The following is a 21,199-nucleotide window of genomic DNA, read 5'->3' as shown; positions in this document are numbered from 1 at the left end:
TAACATTTTATGACAAGTTTTCTGTCAGAAATTTTCTATGAATGGAAAATTCCACTTTTCTTGTTTTCACTGTAGCATGCTGGGACTTTCTCTTTGGGGTGTGGGGTAAATATTGAGTCAACCGTTTCAATGGATTTTGATGCCTAATAAAATAGAACCTAAAAATCGATCAAAATATTTTAATCTTTAAACAAAATTTATTATTTTACCTTCAGGTAATTTTTAAAGTTATTAAATTGTAGTTATATTTCAACAACTTGAAATGAATATGATATTGACGGCAAAGTTATGCGTCAAACTAAGTAGGCACTGATAGTAACACATAGGTCAGCCCTAATTCTCAAAAAGGAAACAAGATGGCGGCGCCCATGGGCTGAAGGACGCCATTGCATCATATTCCTGAACTTTGTTCGGCCGGCGCGCGAGAAGTTTAACATTCAGCAGTTTTCTATGCGGTTGTGCCGACAGACGGGCCGGCTGTTTCTCCGCGCCATGAGCTCGGCAACGTTCCCGCACTCCGAGGCGCTGGTGCCGTACGCGCCGCCTGCCTGGGCCGCCAAGCTCCGCGGCGTCCCAAAATATCGTCTGCAGGTATTACATTTAGTTCACCTGACTAGCTACTAGCTTCACCAGTCTATTGATCTTAGCCAAATGTATATGCAGAATAATTTGCCAGGGTAGTTTGCCAATCGTAGTTTCATTTTCCAAATTATGTCACTCTCGAGCCCTCCAGGCCAAATATATATATTTTTTTTCCGAACTTCTATAAATTAAGTATGAAATCCCACAGGTGGTTAGATTACGTCATGGTTTGGCAACTTTCTGACTATGTTACGGTTAAGATAACCATTATTTTGTTGTTGTTGTTGTCGGCTTACAGAACAAATGTTTCATTGTCTAAAAGCCAAGTTGAGGTTTTTCTCTGCTGTTTAATATTAGGGAATTTGTGAAGATGTTTCTTGCTTTTTTTTTTTAGCTTTTCCTTTTGCAAGGTACATGTAATTTGTTGTTGTTGCTGCCATTGTCTATGTCAACTTTCATTTGCAAATGTTGAAAATATGACAGAAAAGATAACTAACAGTTTTCAATGTGCTCAATGAAAGAGCCAATCAAGACTGTTATGAGAGATTTTTTTCTTTAAATAGTAGGGTGGGATAGAATTCTCTGCCACTCAGAAACCAATTGTTCAGCCAAGCAGGTTAACCTCCTTGCATATACACTGTCCAAATTACATTTTGTACTATTGACGAGTACTACTAGTACAATACAAAGTCTTTAGATCTTTAACAGAAGTGCAGAATGACTGTCTGATTGAAGCCCACGCCCCGCTAGTCTCCACCGGACTGGCGGGCAAATGGAGCTTCTCTGGCCGGCTACCTTCTCTCGCCAATTAATACCCTTTTTAGGCCGATTTCTACGATTTATTCACCCCGCAAAAGAAGTCTGGTCGAGACTAACGCCCCGCCCTGTGTGAGCATGTATGCTGTATTATTATAAGCAAACTGCCTGAGATATAGTAAATCTCAGGCAGTTTGCTTATCAGGACAGTCTGTGTGTTTACAAGTCAGTTCTGTGACAGGTCAGTGACAGGCAGAGGGAATGATTGTTTCCTCTCAAAATAAGACTTAGGCACCGCCCCTCAACTCAGGGCGTTATGGTATCCAGAACCGTGCCTATCTAGTTCTATGCCTGAATTAGGCACAGTTCTGGATAGTCTCCGCATATCCAGAGCATAGATTTGCCCCAGGCACAGTTCTGGATTCGCATGGACTATCCCGAACTGTGTCTGACCACGGTTCTGGATATAACAGGTGTGAAGCAAACAGGTAAACTCAAGACAAATTAGTTACTTTACTGTAAATTCATTTATTTTCACAGGGACTTAATTTCACTGACACAGCAGATGGAGGTTTAGTTTACCATAGGCTCGTACTCCTGGCCTAATATTTGCGCAATTTTTGCTGAATTTTACTGTCCGTAAACTGTCCTGAAGGGGGCTTATTGTGATGTAAGCCTGAGAACATTTGCACAGCTGACTAGCCTTTCTGTCAGGTCAGGCGATGTTGCTGGAGGGCGTTTAAAGGTCAAGTCTGACCCAGAACCATGGATGATGCAACGTCCGGCTGTTATCAGGGTTCTGCAGACGTTTGGTGCCATTTGGAACCCCTTACGCTGACAACTCATACATGTGCCTAACCACACAGAGCTGTGGAAAGATTTGGCACACAAAAACCCAGACAAACTTGTAAAACACAGATGGAAGTTTTCCTATTTATACTTGTCAACAGACATGAAACAGCTTGGGAGAAATGTGTGTAACATCTGATTCATGCACCAAAATCTGCAACAGTTGGAAGGCATTGTTTCTGCATTTCTCTCGTCGACATATAGGTGGCGCTTTTGTAACATGACTGCTGCAATGGTGGTCACTGAGAAATATGAGCCATTTCTCAAGTTAGGGGTTGATTTGGAAGCAGTGCTCAGGTGTACACTCTCCTTTCCTTAACATCTCATCTTCCACTTTCTCATCCTTACATCCCCCCCTTAAAACTGTATGAAATTGTATGAAAGTGTCCTTGATAGTTCTGCACTTACGTAAATAGGAGTACAAGAGAAGTTTGTGTCATATGATATTTACTTGCACAAGTAACAAATGAACAAAATCACAGAAGTAGGTTCAATTTCAGTTCCTTTATTACAAAGAGGCTGAGTTTTCAGGCTTGTCATTCATAGTTACGTTTTCATTTATTTGGCATGATTATGTACAACGTTGCCATAGCAACAGCTTATAAAAGCTACCCAATAAACTAACAGTGAGGCACAGCAAGTTTTTAACCCTTCATGCTCTAAGTCAATTTACAGAAGACATCTAAGGACCCTGATGAGCACCCCTTAGTGCACTAAGGGTTAAAAACTTCCAACAGTTTTGGCACAGCACAAAGAAATGATTGCATGGAAAGTGGCCCAACAAAAACAAATAAATGCTGTAACATTTTTTTCTTAAAACATGATATTCTTCTGAACATACACACTTTACTATTATTATTATATAATTTAAATTAACAAAAACCCTGAACTTTTTAAAGTTTTTGTTAATAGCTCAACTGAAATATTTACAGATAACTGGACGGGTATAACAAACCATCTGAGTTTAACAAAAGTACACAAATTTGAAAAATTCATCCTAGAGCTTAACTTTTGTATAAGTAGCCATAGATTATTACAAAGGACTTCTCTGGGAACAAAAGAAAAATTCAAATACAATGTAGTTACAAAAAAGAATACTGAACTTGAGCTTTGACCTTCGAGTACACACAACATTTATCTAACCAAGGATAGAATTTATAATTTAAATCTGTATTAAAAATAATTTATTCAACAGGTTTGGGACATCAACTTACGAAAAAGAAGCACTTTTCATCCATTTTACAAACATTTTCCTTCCATTTTTTTTTCTGACATCAAACTTTCTCCTTCTGATTTCAATAAACCAGGGTCCTGATTGGTTCGAATATATACCATGTTTTCATTGGTTAATGCTTTTAACCAATGAAAATCCTTCTCAGTCACATAACATTCTTCTATTTGCTACACTCTGCTACACAAGTATTCTCATAAACCCTTTTAAGTGCCATAAAATGTACATAAGACCATACATGCTACATATCATTACTATAGTACTATATATATGCCATTTACAGGTGATATTTGCATGATATTTGCATAATTTATGTACAAGTGCTGGGATTGGTCCTCAGGGTATGTACAGCATGCTGATGAGCAGGGTCGTCACCATGGTTACGGTCACCAGGGGTGATGTTGTCATCTTGTCGGCAACGTTGTCGGGTGGGGATGTGGTAGCACTCATCTGGGAATCAGCTGATATTAAAGAAAAGACAATTTTAGATTTAGTTTGCCCTCCCAAAAAAGGAAACAAACCTGTACAAGTGACAACCCCTACATGCATTATAGGACCATACATGTATCTGGACAATGATATACAGTCAAAGTGACCACCTCTACATAAGGACCACCTTGCCATTGATATGTATATTAGTACACTCAAACCTGTATTACTGACAACCTCTACCTATGGAGGGTTTTTTTTTCTCATTGATACAAGCATCATTCAAGAATCCAACAGTCCACAGAGTCAATTTTATCAGTCCCAAGTGGTCTTTGGGGCAGTTTTGATGCCCAATGAGCTGGACAAGACACAGTGTCATGTCAGATGTGTTCTAAAATGTGACGAGACTCACAAAAGACAGGTGTGTTAAGATGTGAGTAGGACAAGTTTTGGCGAAGACATTAGAAAAAGCATCTTGAGAAGACCTTACTAACGACAGGTGTATTCTAAGATGTATCTAGACAAGACTCACCAAAGACAGGTGTGTGCTAACAGGACTATACAATACAGGTGTGTTCTAAGATGTACATGTATCTTCAGAAGACCCACAGCATCTTGCAATTTGTAGATGTGTTCTAAGATATATCTAAACTAGACTCACCGAAGACGGCGTCCTGACAGGTGTGCCCGCAGCCGTTGGAGCAGCAGAGTTGTCCTGTGGTGCAGCTGGAGTCGTTACTGCAGGCCTCCACACAGGTGCCCACCTGCCCCGGGGTCACCTCAGGACACTGACCTGCGCAACAGGGGTCAAGGTTATCACACTGTCTCCAGCATTATCTGTATCTGTATAGCCGGTATAACCGCCCTTCAGCGTAACACACCAGCTTCTGTATCTGTATAGCCGGTATAACCGCCCTTCAGCGTAACACACCAGCTTCTGTATCTGTATAGCCGGTATAACCGCCCTTAGGCGTAACACACCAGCTTCTGTATCTGTATAGCCAGTATAACCGCCTTTCGGCGCAACACACCAGCTTCTGCATCTGTATAGCCAGTATAACCGCCTTTTGGCGTAACACACCAGCTTCACAGGCACGCGGCGCGGCGGCAGCTGGCATTAGCCATGTTGGCTTTGATTTTAATGACATGGCATAAACTGGTGTCATACATTGAATTGAAACATGACATGAACGAACAGAAATGTCCCCCTTTCCTTTCGCACTTGGATCATAGCAGTTTTAAACCTTCATTTTCAGGCAACATGTACATGTATACAGTATTTAATGGTGATGATCAGATTAATACCATCAATCATCATATATATATAGATCAATATAAAAAGGTGTAAAGGTTGCGTAAAAGTTACTTACCGGATGTCGTATCACCTGCATTTTTCTTCCCAAATAAGGCAGGACCTATGGCAAGACAAAAAAAGCATGATTAACATCAAGCATTCTTGTACATATAAGTCAGACTTGTCTTGATAAGCATTGATAATGATGGAGAGAAAAGGACATGTATAACCTAAGTACTAGTACATACTGTATGATGTACTATTAGTAGTGAATAGTACTGCAAGTTGGCTCTCTGATAGTGATACACTGCAACACATTTGAAGAAAGCTTGCCAAAATATCTTGGACAACTAAGGAGACAAAGTGTGTCACATGTACACGTGTACAGCCACCAAGTCTTTTATTCTTGCATTTAGAAGTGCAGAGTACTGCCAGCGCTCAATCTTGTTAACAGAGTGTAAGAAAACGGTTTTGCGCAGACGCTTTTCTGATCAGCTGGCTGGCAGTGCTAAACAACACGAAGTACAACCAAAAACTTGGCCTTGGTCCAACCCTGTAGCACCTGGCCATTGAGACCCTGACACACCTTTGAAACATGACCTGTCATCACCATGGTAACCAGGTAACCGTTCAGGTGGGCTACAAGGAGCCTGTGTTTGTGAATGAATGGGGGTGACAAAGGTCTTGGCTGGGACCCAAATGGTGCAGCAATGCTGCGACTTTGTCAGGTAGTTCCAAGAAATGTTGATGACAGAAGTTGACAGCGGTGGTTCCTAGAAATGTTCATGTTTTCATGGGTGTTTGGTAGCTGCTTGTTTATATTTTGTCTTTCCTGGTAGTGGTTTTTGTATGAGAGGCCAAAATGTTTTGGAGGTTAGGATTTTGGCTTAGGGAAAAGTTGGTATATTGTAAGAAAGGCCTGGATTGCAAGACCATTGCAAGACAACAAAATGCTGTCTTGGTTTAAGCTGTGTTCTTTCATAGCACTTTTTGAGCTCTCTCTAGAATGTACAAATCCACAGATGAGAAAATACAACAACACTTGAGCCCAGTAATTGACGTGGGATCTTTTCTTTACAGAAGGTCCTGCATTGTTTGAACAACTGCATAGGGGGTGCATTCCAGTAGGGATTTTTGTACCAGCCTAATATCTATACAACCAGTGTGGCTAGGGGAATTGGTACATGTAGATGAAAGCTTATAGCTTGTAGAACTAAACCTCCAGTAATGTTAGCTGTAAGGCACCAAACCTGTATTGGTTTTGGGGCTAAGCAGAAGGGTTGAACATGGAACAGACATCTTTGAATGTGTGCTCCATGCCACTATCAGTAATACACACGTACACCAGACCTAGAATCAGGACACCTGACCACCAAAACATGCATGATAACAGGCCACTGCAGGTTGTTGCACTTTGGACTTAGACTGGGACAGTTTAATTTGGCAGACTGCTGGCCTTGTCCTCAACTGACTTAAAACTACGCCAGCTGAAAAATAGTAAAATTGGTAAAAATAAGGAAAAATTTGCTGGGGACGTTTGGCCACAGAGTTAAGATTGAAAATGTACCCTTTACAAGATTACTTTGAGTCACTTCAGTGGCCAAAAATCCATCTTATTTTTTGGCCAAATTCTACTGCCTCTAACCACTTGGGCCCAGTGGAACCTAACTCAGAAAGGCTACCTCAGTAGTAACTGGAAAGCTAGGCTATAAGAATAAAACCCATCTGTATCTGTATAGCCAGTTTAACTGCCCTTCGGCATAACACACCAGCTTCGCAGGCACGCGTCGCGGCGGCAGCAGGCTACATTACGACCAAACGACTTGTTACACCCAACCCTTCGGACATCTAACTCTTAACATTAGGCCCATGCTTTAAATACTTAGCCTGGAGTCCAGCCTTGTTAGCTTTGGTCCACTCCCCAAGCAGATCTTGGTGAGCAGACCAAAGCTAACAATACTGGACTCTAGGCTAACTAGGACTAGTAGTGGTGCCAGTAAAACATGTTGAATGGTAACCAGGCTACCGGAATGTACCGTACAACAGTGTGCATTTCTGTAGACTGGAGTCCATTGGACTTTGCACTGTCGGTCATTGTACTTTGCACCATAGCTGGACTCTGAACCATCACAAATCACTGCCCGACCGACCGGTTAGTATGAGGAGATGTAAACACAAGATGACGCACAAGTCTGGCGGCCTGTGCACACAAGGTTCTGGCAAAGGTCCAGCTAGTCATGCCACAATATAATACACGTTTACATAGTCTTATCGTAACACTTCCGAGAACTTTTGTGCACTGAAACAATGTCGTATCTGATATAGAGCACAATGGTAAGATTTCTGGCTCGAAAAGGACTGTTTGAAACATTGTAAATGTAAGATTGTTGTATTGGCAAACTTGGAATGTCATTTGGACTGGTGCCTATTCCAATATCTGCCATTTCCTCCACAATTTCGAGTTTTTGTCGCCAACTTTTTCAACACACCATTTTTTTTTTAATTTTTATTTTTTAACCCAACTGCATGTTTTACAAAAGAAGGCCCTTGCCAACCATCCATCCTTTTGTAAAAAAAAGATTGTTCATAAACTCGAAATAGTTGGCAACATGCAAAATTTGTATGTGTCATGCCAGAATTCGTATTGTGACAATGACTAGACCAAGACAACTTCCTCCAAACCCACATTTTGTCGTGACTGTTGTGTTTGTGTGTTGGCCCGTAAGTTACGCCCATCTACCATGCAAACACAGCGTTACTTAACCTACTTAGCTGTATCCTGTTTCAACCTACTTCTTACGGGTGGTAAAATGCTAAGAAAGGCCTTGCATGACCAGTTAAGATATATAAAATGTTAACGTTACAATCTATCTCAAAGTGGAAGAAGTTAAGCCGTTTTGTTTCACCAGAAAATTACCTGTTCAACCAGAAAACGATCTAAGCCGTTTCCGAGAAAATCGTAACATCCTGTTTCCGAGTTTAGATCCTAGCTTCCTGGTCATTTTTCTGCTGTGTCATTTTTTATAGCGTTTCGTAGCATTTGTATGTAGAATCTTAACATTCCTGGCAAGTAACTTAGTATACACTGTTTAGTAGCCATAGAACATGTTTAGTATAATTAGGTATAACTGCTCACTGTACCCTTCATGTGTATAGTCTAGCGTAATGTAGAATGTACATGTAGAGTCGAAATATTCTCTAGCCAGTAGCTATTAATAATACTCTGTCAGATACAATGTCCGTTGACCATATATATAGCATTATGTTAGACACATACCAACTAGTAATCTTATTATTTGCCATACATTGTACCCGTGACAATCGTTGTGCAATAAACTTTGACTTGACTTGACTTTTCGTGCTTTCCCAGTTTCTGTGCCTGTCTTGGTGCAGTTTTCTTTTGTATCGTAACTGGTCAGACGTCTTATTATGTGAAAGTTACTTGCTCTAATTAAAGAGCAAGGAAAATTGCTCTGACCCAATTAAGACAACAACGGGTCCGGTCTCAACCACACGTCACCATGTAATGTACACACAACCAGCTATTCACTGGATATTTTAGTCAAGCGGTTCCTTCCGTTTTAAGTTGCTGATGTTAGTGACTGAATTTAGAGGTTTGTACACTTATTTAAGGATCTGAAACAATTTTGATCGGAAGAAAAAAACGCAAGGAAAAATGTGAAACCAGAGCCACAAAAGATCCGTACCGTTCTATACAAAATACCGGCATGGCGGCATACCCCACAACACTTGTCCCGAAAAGCCGATCGCCGTTTCTGTGTTTGTATTTATCGAGATATGCTCGGATTTGGGATCAAATTGAGTAGAAAGACTTACCCAAAGCTATGAATGCGACCAGGATGGCGGTGAGCTTGAAGAGCATTCTTCTGATCCTTTTTTTTTTTGTTCGAGCTTCGTTCTGTGTTCACGCCTTCTTTCTTTCCCAACCAACGTGGCACGGCCCGTTGTCTGTCTGTCCGCCGGTGGAATGTCCGTTAAATCGCCGCCGATTCTCGTGCTGCGTCCCGCTGACACACCCTCACGTGTTTCAGACGACCTGAGGAAGAGTTCTGCCGAAAATCTGACGGAAATGCGGCGATTTGAGCGGGTAAAAGGCGGAAATTTTAACCCCTACTACCCTTTCTGAGCGCTTGTAGTAACTAAATGCCGGTAGATCAGACGAGAAATGTTGTGATTCCTCACGTGACCCACGGAGGTGCGCCGGGGGCCCGCCTGACCAAATATGGGCATCCACTCGTATGCAAATGAGGCGTCGCCACGGTGACGGGGCGCTGATTGGTCAGTAATTTTATCCCTGTGGGGCCGCACGTGAGGAGAATTTTCGTTCCCTTTTCGTCACGGGGACATTCCTGGCAGTTCAGAATTCCCCGATATTTCGTTACGGCGTATTCTTACCTTTCAGGTACAATAATATTCCAGTTTAAGAGGTTTTTGTAGGTGTTTTACCCTTTTTTTGAGTGACCTTAAACGGCTAACGCCCTGAGGGCCGTTTCGGGGCGTGACAAGGGCGCGGTCAACGCAAACCACGTACGGAAGAGTCCACTGTCGCTGGGCAGGGGGGGGGGGGCAAAGAATTTTTATTAAAACCAACTTGTGGGCGAAATTTTCAGATTTTCGCGGTGGAAACAAATTTAAATGAGCAAATCTTAAGTTTTCAAATAAAATAAACTGTAAGATTTTTTTTCCAACAGCTGCAGGCACCTCACTCACTCACTCACTCAGGACCGCATGCTCCGGGGAGCGTCGCGCCTTTCCAAGTTGACTTCCAGCCAGTTCTGTCCTGCGCCCTCAGCCAGGCTGTAGCTGTATCAAGGCCCACTGTGCTGAGGTCTGCATTCAGCTGGTCTCCCCACCTGCGTCTGGGTCTGCCTCTGGGTCTGGACCAGCCTGCAGGCGTGGCTGCCCTCAGTAGACTGGCAGCTTCCAGGGGTGGCTCGGCTCTGGCTAAGTGACCAAAGAGTCGCATGCGGGCCTGTCTGATCTTGTGGGAGACGGGCGGCTGACCAGTTTTTTGGCGTATCGTGGAGTTGGAGACGAAGTCATACCAGCGGTAGCCAAGGATCCTGCGCAGGCATTTTTGGTCGAAAGTGTCCAGGTGGCGCTCCTCTGTGGCTGTGAGGGTCCAAGCCTCTGCCCCATAGAGTAGGACAGAGAGCACTAAGCTGTTGTACAGCCTGAGCTTAGTGGCAGTGGATATCTGGCCATTGGACCAGATGTGGTTCAGACTGGCCATTGCTGCAGACGAGCGGCCGATACGGATCTTGATGTCGGCGGTGCTTCTACAGTCGGAGGAGATGGTGCTTCCTAAGTAGGTGAACTTGTCCACCACTTCTACGCTGTTGGACTCGATCGTGAGGTTGGAGGTGCAGGCACCTGCTCAGAAAAAATATATAATTGATGATCTAACTCTGGTACGTTACCATTACTGTATGTAGCAAGTTGGAGGGGCTGGTCATCATCTATATGGAGGATGAATAAACAAAGCAGTAGTTTGTAAGACCATTTCTATGCTGTCAAGGTAAACATGTGTAATTTTTTCATATTGATTGCAAATGTAATCTTTATTTATTCCAGTTCATCTTTTATAGGGGTTTTCTTTTACACAACCAATGCTAGTAATGTTACATGTATTGTCTCATACCTTGCTTACTTTTTGGTGTCTATGGGCCACCTGCATTGGCTACATTTAAGCGGCTAGAACTGCAGTCAGAAGCTCTATGAAAGGTGTATGATAGATTCTGAAATGTAAGCAGTAAAAGATAAGAGCCAATATTGGTTGGGTAAAAGAAAATCCCATATCCTATCCTTTACCAACCTGATGAAACTATTTTCAGAAATTCATCCTTTTTAATCAAATTTATTCCTCCCTCCCCCCAGCTTGGGCAGCTGAACACCCCCATCCAGAGATGGCGCCTGCCCGACCTGCCCGAGGGGGTGGAAGTCTTCATCAAGCGGGACGACATGACGGGCAGTACGCTGTCTGGGAACAAGGTATTATGGGAAATCTCTCCAGCTTGTTTCCAATGCAATTTCAGGGCGGCAAAATGCAAAATATTTTGGATGAGGAAAGCTGCCATTTCTTATCACAAATTTGTCATCATTTCAAACTTGAAGCATTTGAAATAGCCCCTAACAAGCTATAAAGAATATGTCTCTTCGTTTTGTAGGTACCACCCATAAAAAGCTAGAACTGGCCTACAATACAAAATAAGCAACCATTTTCCGTCAGCAACATCGCATTTTAGGATGGTATATGCCTTATAAGAAAGTGTACGCTGGACCCTTTTAAAGGAATAAATACCAATTTGGACTGAACAAGGAGGTTGTATTTCACCTTCTTGGACTGAATCACTCTGGCCTCCTTCTAACTCTATCTTTTGACCTAAATTGACTTTTACTTCATTGAAATTGCAACAGGGCAATATGATGTGGCCACAATGTGATAAGATTAATACAGTTGAAAATTTTGGTGAGAAATTCTATGAGTTGTGCATAAAACCACGATAAAACTCAAAGACCCTGTGGGGCTTAATAAGTGCAGGCAGTTGGAGTCAGACAAAGTCTGGACACTGCCAGTTCCCAGCACTTTACACCACCTGGCTGGCAACAGAGAAATCTGAGTTGTTTAGTCTGCAAATTTCCGCGGGTGCAAAGTCCAGTCATGTGCCACATCTTCACCTCTATTCGATAGATATAAATGATTCTTCTATCGTCATAATCTTAACAGTGCATGTACCACCCTGTACTTTGTACAGTACTTTGTACAATACTTTGTGAGGGCCTGCTAGGGGGGTCCCGACAACGCTCTACGCTGAATTCGGAAACCTCCCAATTAGGCTTTACGATAAATTCCAAGTGGCTACAACGCATTACGTAGAATTAAAACAGCAAATTAAGATCTACGCATAATGCGAAGAGCGGTCCGTCTACGCTCTACGTAGAATTAAAACGGCCGATTACGCTCTGCGGAAAAGGGCTTGCAGGCCCCCCTTTGTACGTCTGGTATACGTACTAGTATATGGTAATAAAACGTGGATTGAGCAATCCACTGTTTGGTCTGCAGCTTTTAGGAGGTCCAAAGTCCTGTCATGTGCCGGCCGGCGACGGGGCGTTGTCGGGGCCGTAAAGTGGTGTGTCTGGGATCCTCTGCTCTGATTGGTCGCTCAGGGTCTGTAAAATTCCACTTGCCAAGAGTCGAGTCACGTTTTCGACACCTCGGTAAAATGTGCGGCCTTCACCCTAGAGGGAGAAGGAGAAGAAAAAGACGGGGTTTAATTTTATTTCACACTTCGAAATATGATACTGTACCTCAAGGGCTAAGTTGTAGGTGTACTACATAATATGTACATGTATATGAATACTAGAAATTACCTGGAATAGTAATTGGTATGAGACAAAACAATAGATTGGTGTATTATGAACCAATAAATTCTTATGCTTGTCCTGTTTACAGACCATTGAAGAAACTTTTATGTGCAAGAGAGTACTAGTATGTCGCTTCTGTCAGGACCTACATCTAACCACAAAATGATGTACATGCTTGTACATGATACATGTATAATTGTTAGACAAGCAAATTCTTCTTTTTTAAGTTGTATTTTAATGTCTGTCCATGCCGGGGGAAGAGCCTGTGTATAATGTCCTTGGTAAAAGTGATCACACCTATCAACCCTTCTACATTGCAGGGAATTTTACAAAGACAAAAAACTTTGAATTCCCAGATTTTTTCATTCATATGTTGGACTCAAACCAACCCTGGTACTCAGAATCAGACATAACCTGGCTGGTGTATTGACGTAGCCACTCTTTACTTTGTGAGTGTACTTTGTACGTCTGGTATGGTAATAAAACGTGGGTTGAGCAATCCGATGTTTGGTCTGTAAGTTTCAGGAGGTCCAAAGTCCGATCATGTGCCGACCGGCGATGGGACAAATATGGGCGTCGGCTGGGCGATGAAACGGCGTGGCTGTAGTACTTTGTTCTGATTGGTCGTTGGGTGTTTGCTGTCTGGTGTGTAAAGTTCCATGTGACGGTGTCACGTTTCTGATAACACGTGAATCGTGCGACCTCAAGTAAGGGTTAACGTAAGGCTGGTCCATCTAGGCACATATGGGGGGTGTCAGAAAAGTTTTTTATGCTTTGTCTTATTCTGTGTAGACTTTGTTCATTTGTTCCTCTCACATTGTGTCCATCCTACTAATGATTTAGTTGTGAAAATTAGAGTTTCGGGTACCCGAAGTCACAACTCATTTATTTGTTCTTCCCTCCTTCCTTCCATCTTTACTGGTACCCACATAGTTCCATATAAAAGAGCCATGATTCATCTCTTTGTCATTCTTTCCTTCCCTCAATCCCTTCAGGTGCAAAAGTACCTGCTGCCATTACTGGGGGCCCTCATGCCCTTTTCCGTAGAGCGTAAACGGCCATTTTAATTCTACGAAGAGCGTAAACGGACCACTCTAATTCAATGTAGAGCATAATTGGCACATTTTGCGTAGATCTAGAGGCCTACTAGAGGGTAATTCGCCGTTTTATTTCACGTAACACGTTGTAGCTACCCAGAAATTATCGTAGAGCATATAATGGGGGAGGCTTCTTGAATTCAGCATGATATGTAGCCGACTCTCAAAATTTGCCATTAAGAGCGTTGTCGGGACCCCCCATGCAGGTCCTCATTACTCATCCCTCTGTTCTTCTTCCCATCCCTCGATCCCCACCAGGTGCGAAAGCTGGAGTTCTTGATGGCAGATGCCATTGACCGAGGTTGCGGGGCCATCATCACATGTGGAGGGGTCCAGTCCAACCACTGCAGGGCCACAGCAGTTGCTGCCAGGCAGCTGGGCCTGGATATACACCTCATGCTGAGGTCTGATGTGCAGGTCAGCAATACAGGGTTCTCTCTATACTTGTCTTTTCATTTGGACCACTTCAAACCTACTACAGCACTTGTTTTCAATTTAATTTTCAGTAATCTTTAATAAACATGGGATTTTTGGTCTTGTCTATCTACTTTTCTTTACTTTCAAACTTTAAAACTTTTACACTTTTCCTTTTGAGGATTGTTGTGACCTTTGTCCTCCAGGATTTTCTGCCAATAGCCAATGGTGTGCCTGATTGGAGCGCCAAGGTGAGGCTGCACCTGGGCTACCAAAATCAGCAACCAATCAGATTGCACTATCTCTTGATCATCTCAAATTTTTGACCAATCAAAAGTGATCCTCAGCACCCAATCACTACTCATCATCCTAATTACTAATTGGAAATGACAACCTCAGCAACCAATCATGCAGAACTCAATTATGAAAATTATTGTTAGAGTCACATTGAGAATATGAGTTTTCTCTGGATTTGGTTTGTGTTTTGAACCTGTCAGATGTTTTGGGATGGATCTTTGGAATGGGTTAGGGTGAATTTCGGATTGGATGGGAACAGGATCGGGATGGGGACAGGTCTAGGTTAGCTGTGGATGATGCTAAAGCTTGTCCAAACTTACGCTAAGTCTCCGTGAATAGTTTCATCAGGTTGGTAAGACACTGAGAGAGTAAAGAGACTCTTTTTACACAAGCAAGTCTTTTATTCAGCCGACATTTCGGTGACCGTCTGTCACCTTCCTCAGGGATATTCTGACTGCATGATTCACATTGCATTGCAGCACAGGTGTCGCTGCTATAGATGCATTCCCAAATGCACAATATTTGAGGAAGGGGACAGACGGTCACCGAAATGTCGGCTGAATAAAAGACTTGGTTGTGTCTTTACTCTCTTATGCTAAGTCGGGGTAGGCTGTGAGGATGAACTGATGGGTTTTGAATGGGGTAGACTCTTAGAGAAACAAGACGTCAAGTTCCTTGGGGGTTAATTTTTAAATCTAGAATCTTGTTGATTCATTACTTTTTAAATCTAAAATCTTGTTAGATCATAATTAAAGTTTTTATCATATCCAGAACCCGTCAGAGGTAGGCTGTGAGGGGAACCTGCTGCAGGACCGGCTGATGGGGGCAAACGTGTACCTGGTGCAGAGGACGGAGTGGTATGAGGAGAAACTCCTGCCGAGGATGCAGCGACTCGCACAGAGAATAAAGTCAGTTTCTCACTAAAGTCTCTTTTGACAAAAGCCTCGACTTGATAGTTTCTCTCCAAGTCTCTTCTAACACTATTTTTCATTGCATTTATCTACAATCATGTACTAGTATCTAATTGTGTATAATGTATGTGTAACATGAATGTATACTCTCCAAGCAGAGGTTTTGGTTTGAGCTGTAAATTATCTAGGCATTTTTTTTACAGTGCTTTCCTAGTAGTGGTCATGATTTGTCAAATTTTTTTTCTTCCGTTTATCCCTGCAGAGAAACCAGTGGGAAGGAGTCGTACCTGATTCCAGTGGGAGGGTCGAACCAGGTCGGGCTGTTCGGCTACATCACCGCATTCCAGGAGCTGATAGAACAGGTGAGCAGGACTACAGGTAACTGGGACAGGTGAGCAGGGCAGGTGAGCAGGGCAGGTGAGTCTTATCTGATCCCAGTGGGAGGGTCGAACCTGGTCGGGCTGTTCGGCTACATCACTGCATTCCAGGAGCTGATAGAACAGGTGAGCAGGACTACAGGTAACTGGGACAGGTGAGCAGGACAGGTGTGAAGGAAAGGTGAGCAGGGCAGGTGAGCAGGACAGGTGAGCAGGGCAGGTGAGCAGGGCAGGTGAGCAGGTGGTACAACAGGTAACTCAGCCCCCATTCTCACAAGGATAAGATTGTCTGGATCCAGCCGAATTGATCCAGCTTTGATCCAGCTAGATCCGGCTCGAAGCTGGCTCAAAGCTGGATCAATTCGGCTTGATCTAGACAATCTTATCCTTGTGGGAATGTCCGAATGGTGCCTTAGACTAGCTTGAGTGTCAGCCTTGTTAGCTTTCGTCCTCTCCCCCAAGATCCGCTCCCCACCAACAAAAGCTAACAAGGCTAACAGTCAGGCTGACAGGTACAGGTACTACGTTTGCAACTAGAGAAGGTGACTGGGATAGGTAACGGAAACAGGCAAGCAACCAACAAAAGGTAATAACATGAAATTCACTAAATATTCACTGATTGTTGTTCCGTTCCCAGGGAGTTCTGGAGAGATTTGATGACCTCGTCCTGACAGTTGGAAGTGGCGGCACGACCTGTGGACTGTGTGTGGCAAACTACCTCACTGGCTCCAAAATAAGGTACATTTGGTGAAGCTCAATGTCACACATAAAGTACCTTCCCACTACTTTACTTCCAACCAGTCTGCCAAGTTCTGTGCTGGGCTTTGAGTAGCCTGGAATATAAACTATGGATTCCAGGCTACTCCCAGCCCAGTACTGGATCTGTGCAACATGAGCTATGTGATTATGTGACCTCAAAACAACAACAATTGAGCTTCCCAATACAGTTCCAAACTCCTCAAAGCTAATGATAATATGTCAAGCTTATCAGGCATGCAACTGATGAATCAGAATCACAAGTGGAAGATTGTTTCTTACTCACTTCATCAATTATAAGTTCCACTGTTAAATAGAAATTGATACAACGTAACTTAAGTGAAATCTGAGCCCATGTCCTGATTTGCTACACTGTTGCATCCCCCAGGATCCACGCTGTGGCGATCTGTGACGATGCGGCGTACTTCCATCGCCACATCAACGCGGCGCTACAGGAGATCGGTCTGACGGACGTCCGGTCGGAGGACATCGTGGACATCATAGAGGGGTACAAAGGTCGCGGTTACGCCCTCTCCACCAAGAAGGAGCTGGGTAAGCAGGTTTGAAATAAATTACTCGAAATAAAACTACAATTACGTTTTTAATAGATAAATACTACTATTAGTGCCCTGTCCTCTGTATAAATTGGTACAGTCCAAAAAGTGTTCGGCTATTCTAATAATCGACCACTTTTGAGGTTACGGCCTGATAACCAATGGCAATTAAGCCTTCTGATTGGTCGACCCCTTCTGGCTATAATATTCTATAATCAAGAGTAAACTGTTTGTAAACAAAGACCGTCAGTACATCTTTCATTTGTCCGAATAAAAGTTTGTAACTTTTGTTGGAAAGACATGTCTTTGCACATGGCATCTGTGGATATTGCATCCATAACAAAATAGATAAATAGATGGAAGTAACTAGACCGAGGTACCTGTAAGGACTAAAACTGAATGGTAAAGTATACAAGCCCTCTACATGTAGCAATAGAGGTATTGATTGAATGATTTGACTATTTAAGTGATATTTCCATTGTATTGTATCTGTTCACCCTGGACCTGTTGTACACAGGGATTTAATTGATCAACTGATCAATTGATTGATAGATTGGTAATTGAACTCCTCTCCCTGCAGAGTTTGTTGCGAATGTCGCCCACACTTCGGGGATCATCCTGGACCCAGTGTACACTGGGAAGGCCACCATGGGCATGCTCAACGAGCTACGGACCAATCACAGCAGGTTCCAGGGAAACCGGATACTCTTCCTACATACAGGTAACCAATCAGGATACACTTCCTACATACAGGTAACCAATCAGGAAACTCTTCCTCCATACAGGTAACCAATCAGAGCAGGTTCCAGGGAAACCGGATACTCTTCCTCCATACAGGTAACCAATCAGGAAACTCTTCCTCCATACAGGTAACCAATCAGGATACTCTTCCTCCTTTTCCTCCATACAGGTAACCAATCAGGAAACTCTTCCTCCATACAGGTAACCAATCAGGAAACTCTTCCTCTATACAGGTAACCAATCAGGATACTCTTCCTCCTTTTCCTCCATACAGGTAACCAATCAGAGCAGGTTTCAGGGTAACTGGATACTCTTCTTCCATACAGGTAACCAGCAGTGTAGCAGAGACCTCTAGTGATACAGCATGAACTGCAGAGACTGCCATAAATGTACCAGCAGTGTATAAGTGCTGTCTAGCCTGGTGTCCAAACCTACTTTCGCTTTGGAGTCTCTTTCATCCTTTATTTGTGGACAGGGTGAAATAGCTCTGGACGCCAGGCTGGTATTAGTAGTCTGCCAGGCTCCCCAGGTTGCTGGGAAAATAGTAGAAATTGGCCAAATACTAGTAGACTGATTCTTATGCTAGAGGAGATAGTCTGCTAGAGGGTACACTGTACCCAGTGAGCAGCTAGGGCAAACTGTACAGTACAGTTTGCCCTAGCTGCTCTAGCAGAGACACCTAGTGACAGAACTCAGTATTGCAACTGGAGAAGCTAGTTATTTGTCAAAATCAAAGAAAGCAACTTTTACCCGAGTTGTCTACTCTGATTTAGAGACATTTAGAAGTGATACTGTGAATTACAGTAGACTGACCCAGGGTGGCTTGTCACGTGACATCGTCTACCAGTTACCTCTGACCCAGAGTTGACATCACACTTGAAAGAAGCCACATGACAAGCCTCACTGGGTCAGTCTACTGAGCAAGACCAGAGTGACTGGTCGAAAGCTCTAGGTGAGAGAACATCTTTGTGTTTTAACTCTTAACTCAACTTAACCTCTAAACTCTTACACCCCCAGGTGGGATTTTCGGCCTGTATGACGGGCGGATGAACACAGTCCTGAAGGACGGAATGCGCCACGTGACCGACCGCGTCCACGATTGGTGGAACTTCGATGACGACCCGCCCTTCCCATGATGCAATAGCCCCTCCCTGATTGGTTAGAATACCCAGCTCACCTGTTACCATGGTGATTTTTACTGGAAGTCTGTCTGGGGAGAGTTCTCCCCAATTTGTTTGTTCGTTTGTTCGTTAGTTCCTGTTTGTTTTTAATCCTAAAGTAATTAACCAAAGTAAATCTGACATTCCTTCACCAGTCAAGTTGAAGAGTTTCCACATGCTGTCATACAATATGTGGTTAACTTCGGCCATTGTAAATCTAAAGAAGTTCGAAACTTGCAGTATGAATTAAAAAGCATCACAGACATTACATGTTCAGACACATACATGTACATTTTGGCCTTCTGTAGACCAGTGGAATGACCAACAAACATGTAGAAGTCAGAAGAGAATGGCCGTCTGCCAGCCAAACAAAAGCTTCCACATGCCAAGGACATTAGATGTCGTAGGTCAGACAATATGAGGTTACACAAGTGACTTCAGCATTTGTGGATCAACAAGTTGGAAACTTGAAGCATATTGAATCGAAAGTATCATAAGCAATACATGCATGTACATTTCTCCGTTCTGTTGAACTACCAACAAGTCTTAAAAAGACATCGGAGAAGGATCGTTAGAAGAGAAAACCATATTTATCTGCACATGTAGTTTTATCATGTGGTTTTAGCACAATTTTTTCCAATTATGACTATAGGGTCATATCAAGTTATGTTAAAATCAATATTTAGAACTAATATCAATTTTATAGTAATAATCGCATAAATATTAATATCGGGACCATACCATATATGGTACAGTTGAAATTTGACACCGTGACGTCACCGTAGTTCCGCCAACGGAACGTTACCTCAATGCATCATGGGACGCAACGTCACGTGACGTACGTGTAAGCTATCGTCTGAAACTGACGTCATCACCCAAATATGGACGTGTCTCAGTGACGTCGTTAAGTGCACTGTTGTAAGGCGGAAAACTACAATAGAGGAAAATTAATTTATACATGGACAATTATTATTTACATTGCAATAAGGATATATATCTGAATTATATTAAATGATATGTATTTTTACAGGGTAATTGTGTAATTTGAAGAATAAAACGACGGACCATGCCAGTTTTTTTGGCAGATCGAATTTTTGGCCAGTAATTGATTGATTGTATGTTCTAATACTTTGCCGACATTAGTTCGTAATGGAATTATGGGGGATGCGTTTTAGCGCCACTTCCGCCACGCGTTTTAGGACATGGCAGGTTCTATTTGCATTACGTAGTTGTGAGACTCGCACTTGCCGCTCTGGAAGGTCATTTTCACCCCAAATGGAAATCGTTTTGTTACTCCAAATCTCATCATCATGATCGCAGAATATCTATTTCAAAACGTAAAATACAAGCAACGGAAAATATATATAAGACCAATAAAGACTACTCCCCAAGCAGAGGTTAGGGTTTGGGCCTTTGTGGTGTGTTTTTAATTGTTTTTTTATCGGGTTTCTTTTTTGCATTAGAATCTTTTGTTCACGTTGATTTTCCTAAATAACGCCAAAAAAGGCCAAAACCCAAACCTCTGATTGAAGAGTGAATAAAGTAATTTCGACTAAGAGTAAAGTACGATTTCCGGACGACCCCCCGTGGCCATAAAAGGGTAATCTGGGTTCTTGATTGCTGCTTTGTTTTGCGGCGCAAACGGGCATCGATCCGCTTACGTCCGGCCCAGCTTCAAGTGGCGAGCAATCCTGTCAGGCCTAGGGAAAATGTTGTGTTTCCTGTTTCAGCCCCGGAAAAATTGGGGTCGGTAGGTAGGCATTATCTTTTTTATTTCTCTTTTTTATTGAACTTTAGTAATCTCTATTGGTCCGACTTATACAATTATACAGAGTAAAATTGCATGAGGACACTTCAATGTCAATGTTGGAAAAACGACTGTACTAAGTTTCTTCAATGATGTGTGAGATCGCGGAGCTAGAAAAGGTCGGTCAGCTCGAAAAGTGCATGTCCCTTGCCTGGGTCCACACACGAAAAAAGGCTAGGGTCGGCAGGTTTTTCTAGGGTCGGTCGGGGAACAGGAAACACAACATTTTTGTCCTAGGCCCTACCATCGATTCGTTTACGTCCAGGCCCGGCTTCAAGTGGCAGCAATCCTGTCATTATCGGGCCTGTCCGCTCGTAAACACGCCTTTCGGCTTTCAATAAAAACGGTTAAAGTCAGCCGCTAGAGAAATTATCGTAAGAAAAAAACACAACACAACAATGGGACGGGGCCTTGGTATTTGTAAATCAGTATAGATTGAAAAGAATTTCTTTCAAGACGGTTTTGCTTGAAGAGAACTTAAGGTTTAAGCTGAAATTATAATCCAAATGTGGTATCAACGAAAGTCGTTCATGTATAATACCGATAGTAGCCAAAGTA

General features: G+C 42.7%; 2 protein-coding genes across 3 annotated transcripts; one reads left to right on the top strand and one right to left on the bottom strand.

Annotated features, from left to right (window-relative positions):
• The first annotated feature begins 343 nt into the window (after positions 1-343).
• Positions 344-19,925, top strand: LOC109466949 (bifunctional D-cysteine desulfhydrase/1-aminocyclopropane-1-carboxylate deaminase, mitochondrial-like). 2 transcript variants are annotated; one of them, XM_019764829.1, is made up of 10 exons: positions 344-591; positions 11,040-11,153; positions 13,883-14,041; positions 14,245-14,289; positions 15,107-15,243; positions 15,509-15,608; positions 16,261-16,361; positions 16,768-16,931; positions 17,514-17,654; positions 18,692-19,925. In XM_019764829.1, the coding sequence occupies exons 1-10, from the start codon at positions 451-453 to the stop codon at positions 18,808-18,810; spliced, it is 1,221 nt and encodes a 406-aa protein (XP_019620388.1). In that variant the 5' UTR covers positions 344-450; the 3' UTR covers positions 18,811-19,925. The 2 variants fall into 2 exon arrangements, with proteins under 2 accessions (XP_019620388.1, XP_019620389.1); XM_019764830.1 differs by lacking the exon at positions 344-591 and adding an exon at positions 9,471-9,564.
• Positions 2,673-9,337, bottom strand: LOC109466951 (WAP four-disulfide core domain protein 18-like). The gene is made up of 4 exons (XM_019764834.1): positions 8,979-9,337; positions 5,218-5,262; positions 4,509-4,640; positions 2,673-3,879 (listed from the first exon to the last, which is right to left on the bottom strand). The coding sequence occupies exons 1-4, from the start codon at positions 9,022-9,024 to the stop codon at positions 3,755-3,757; spliced, it is 348 nt and encodes a 115-aa protein (XP_019620393.1). The 5' UTR covers positions 9,025-9,337; the 3' UTR covers positions 2,673-3,754.
• Positions 19,926-21,199: the final 1,274 nt, after the last annotated feature.

The sequence above is a fragment of the Branchiostoma belcheri genome, unplaced genomic scaffold (assembly GCF_001625305.1).
Source record: "Branchiostoma belcheri isolate BF01 breed outbred unplaced genomic scaffold, Haploidv18h27 scaffold172, whole genome shotgun sequence".
In the NCBI taxonomy this organism is placed as follows: domain Eukaryota; kingdom Metazoa; phylum Chordata; class Leptocardii; order Amphioxiformes; family Branchiostomatidae; genus Branchiostoma; species Branchiostoma belcheri.
The sequence above is the reverse complement of the archived record's forward strand: the minus strand, read 5'-3'. Positions and strand labels throughout refer to the sequence as shown.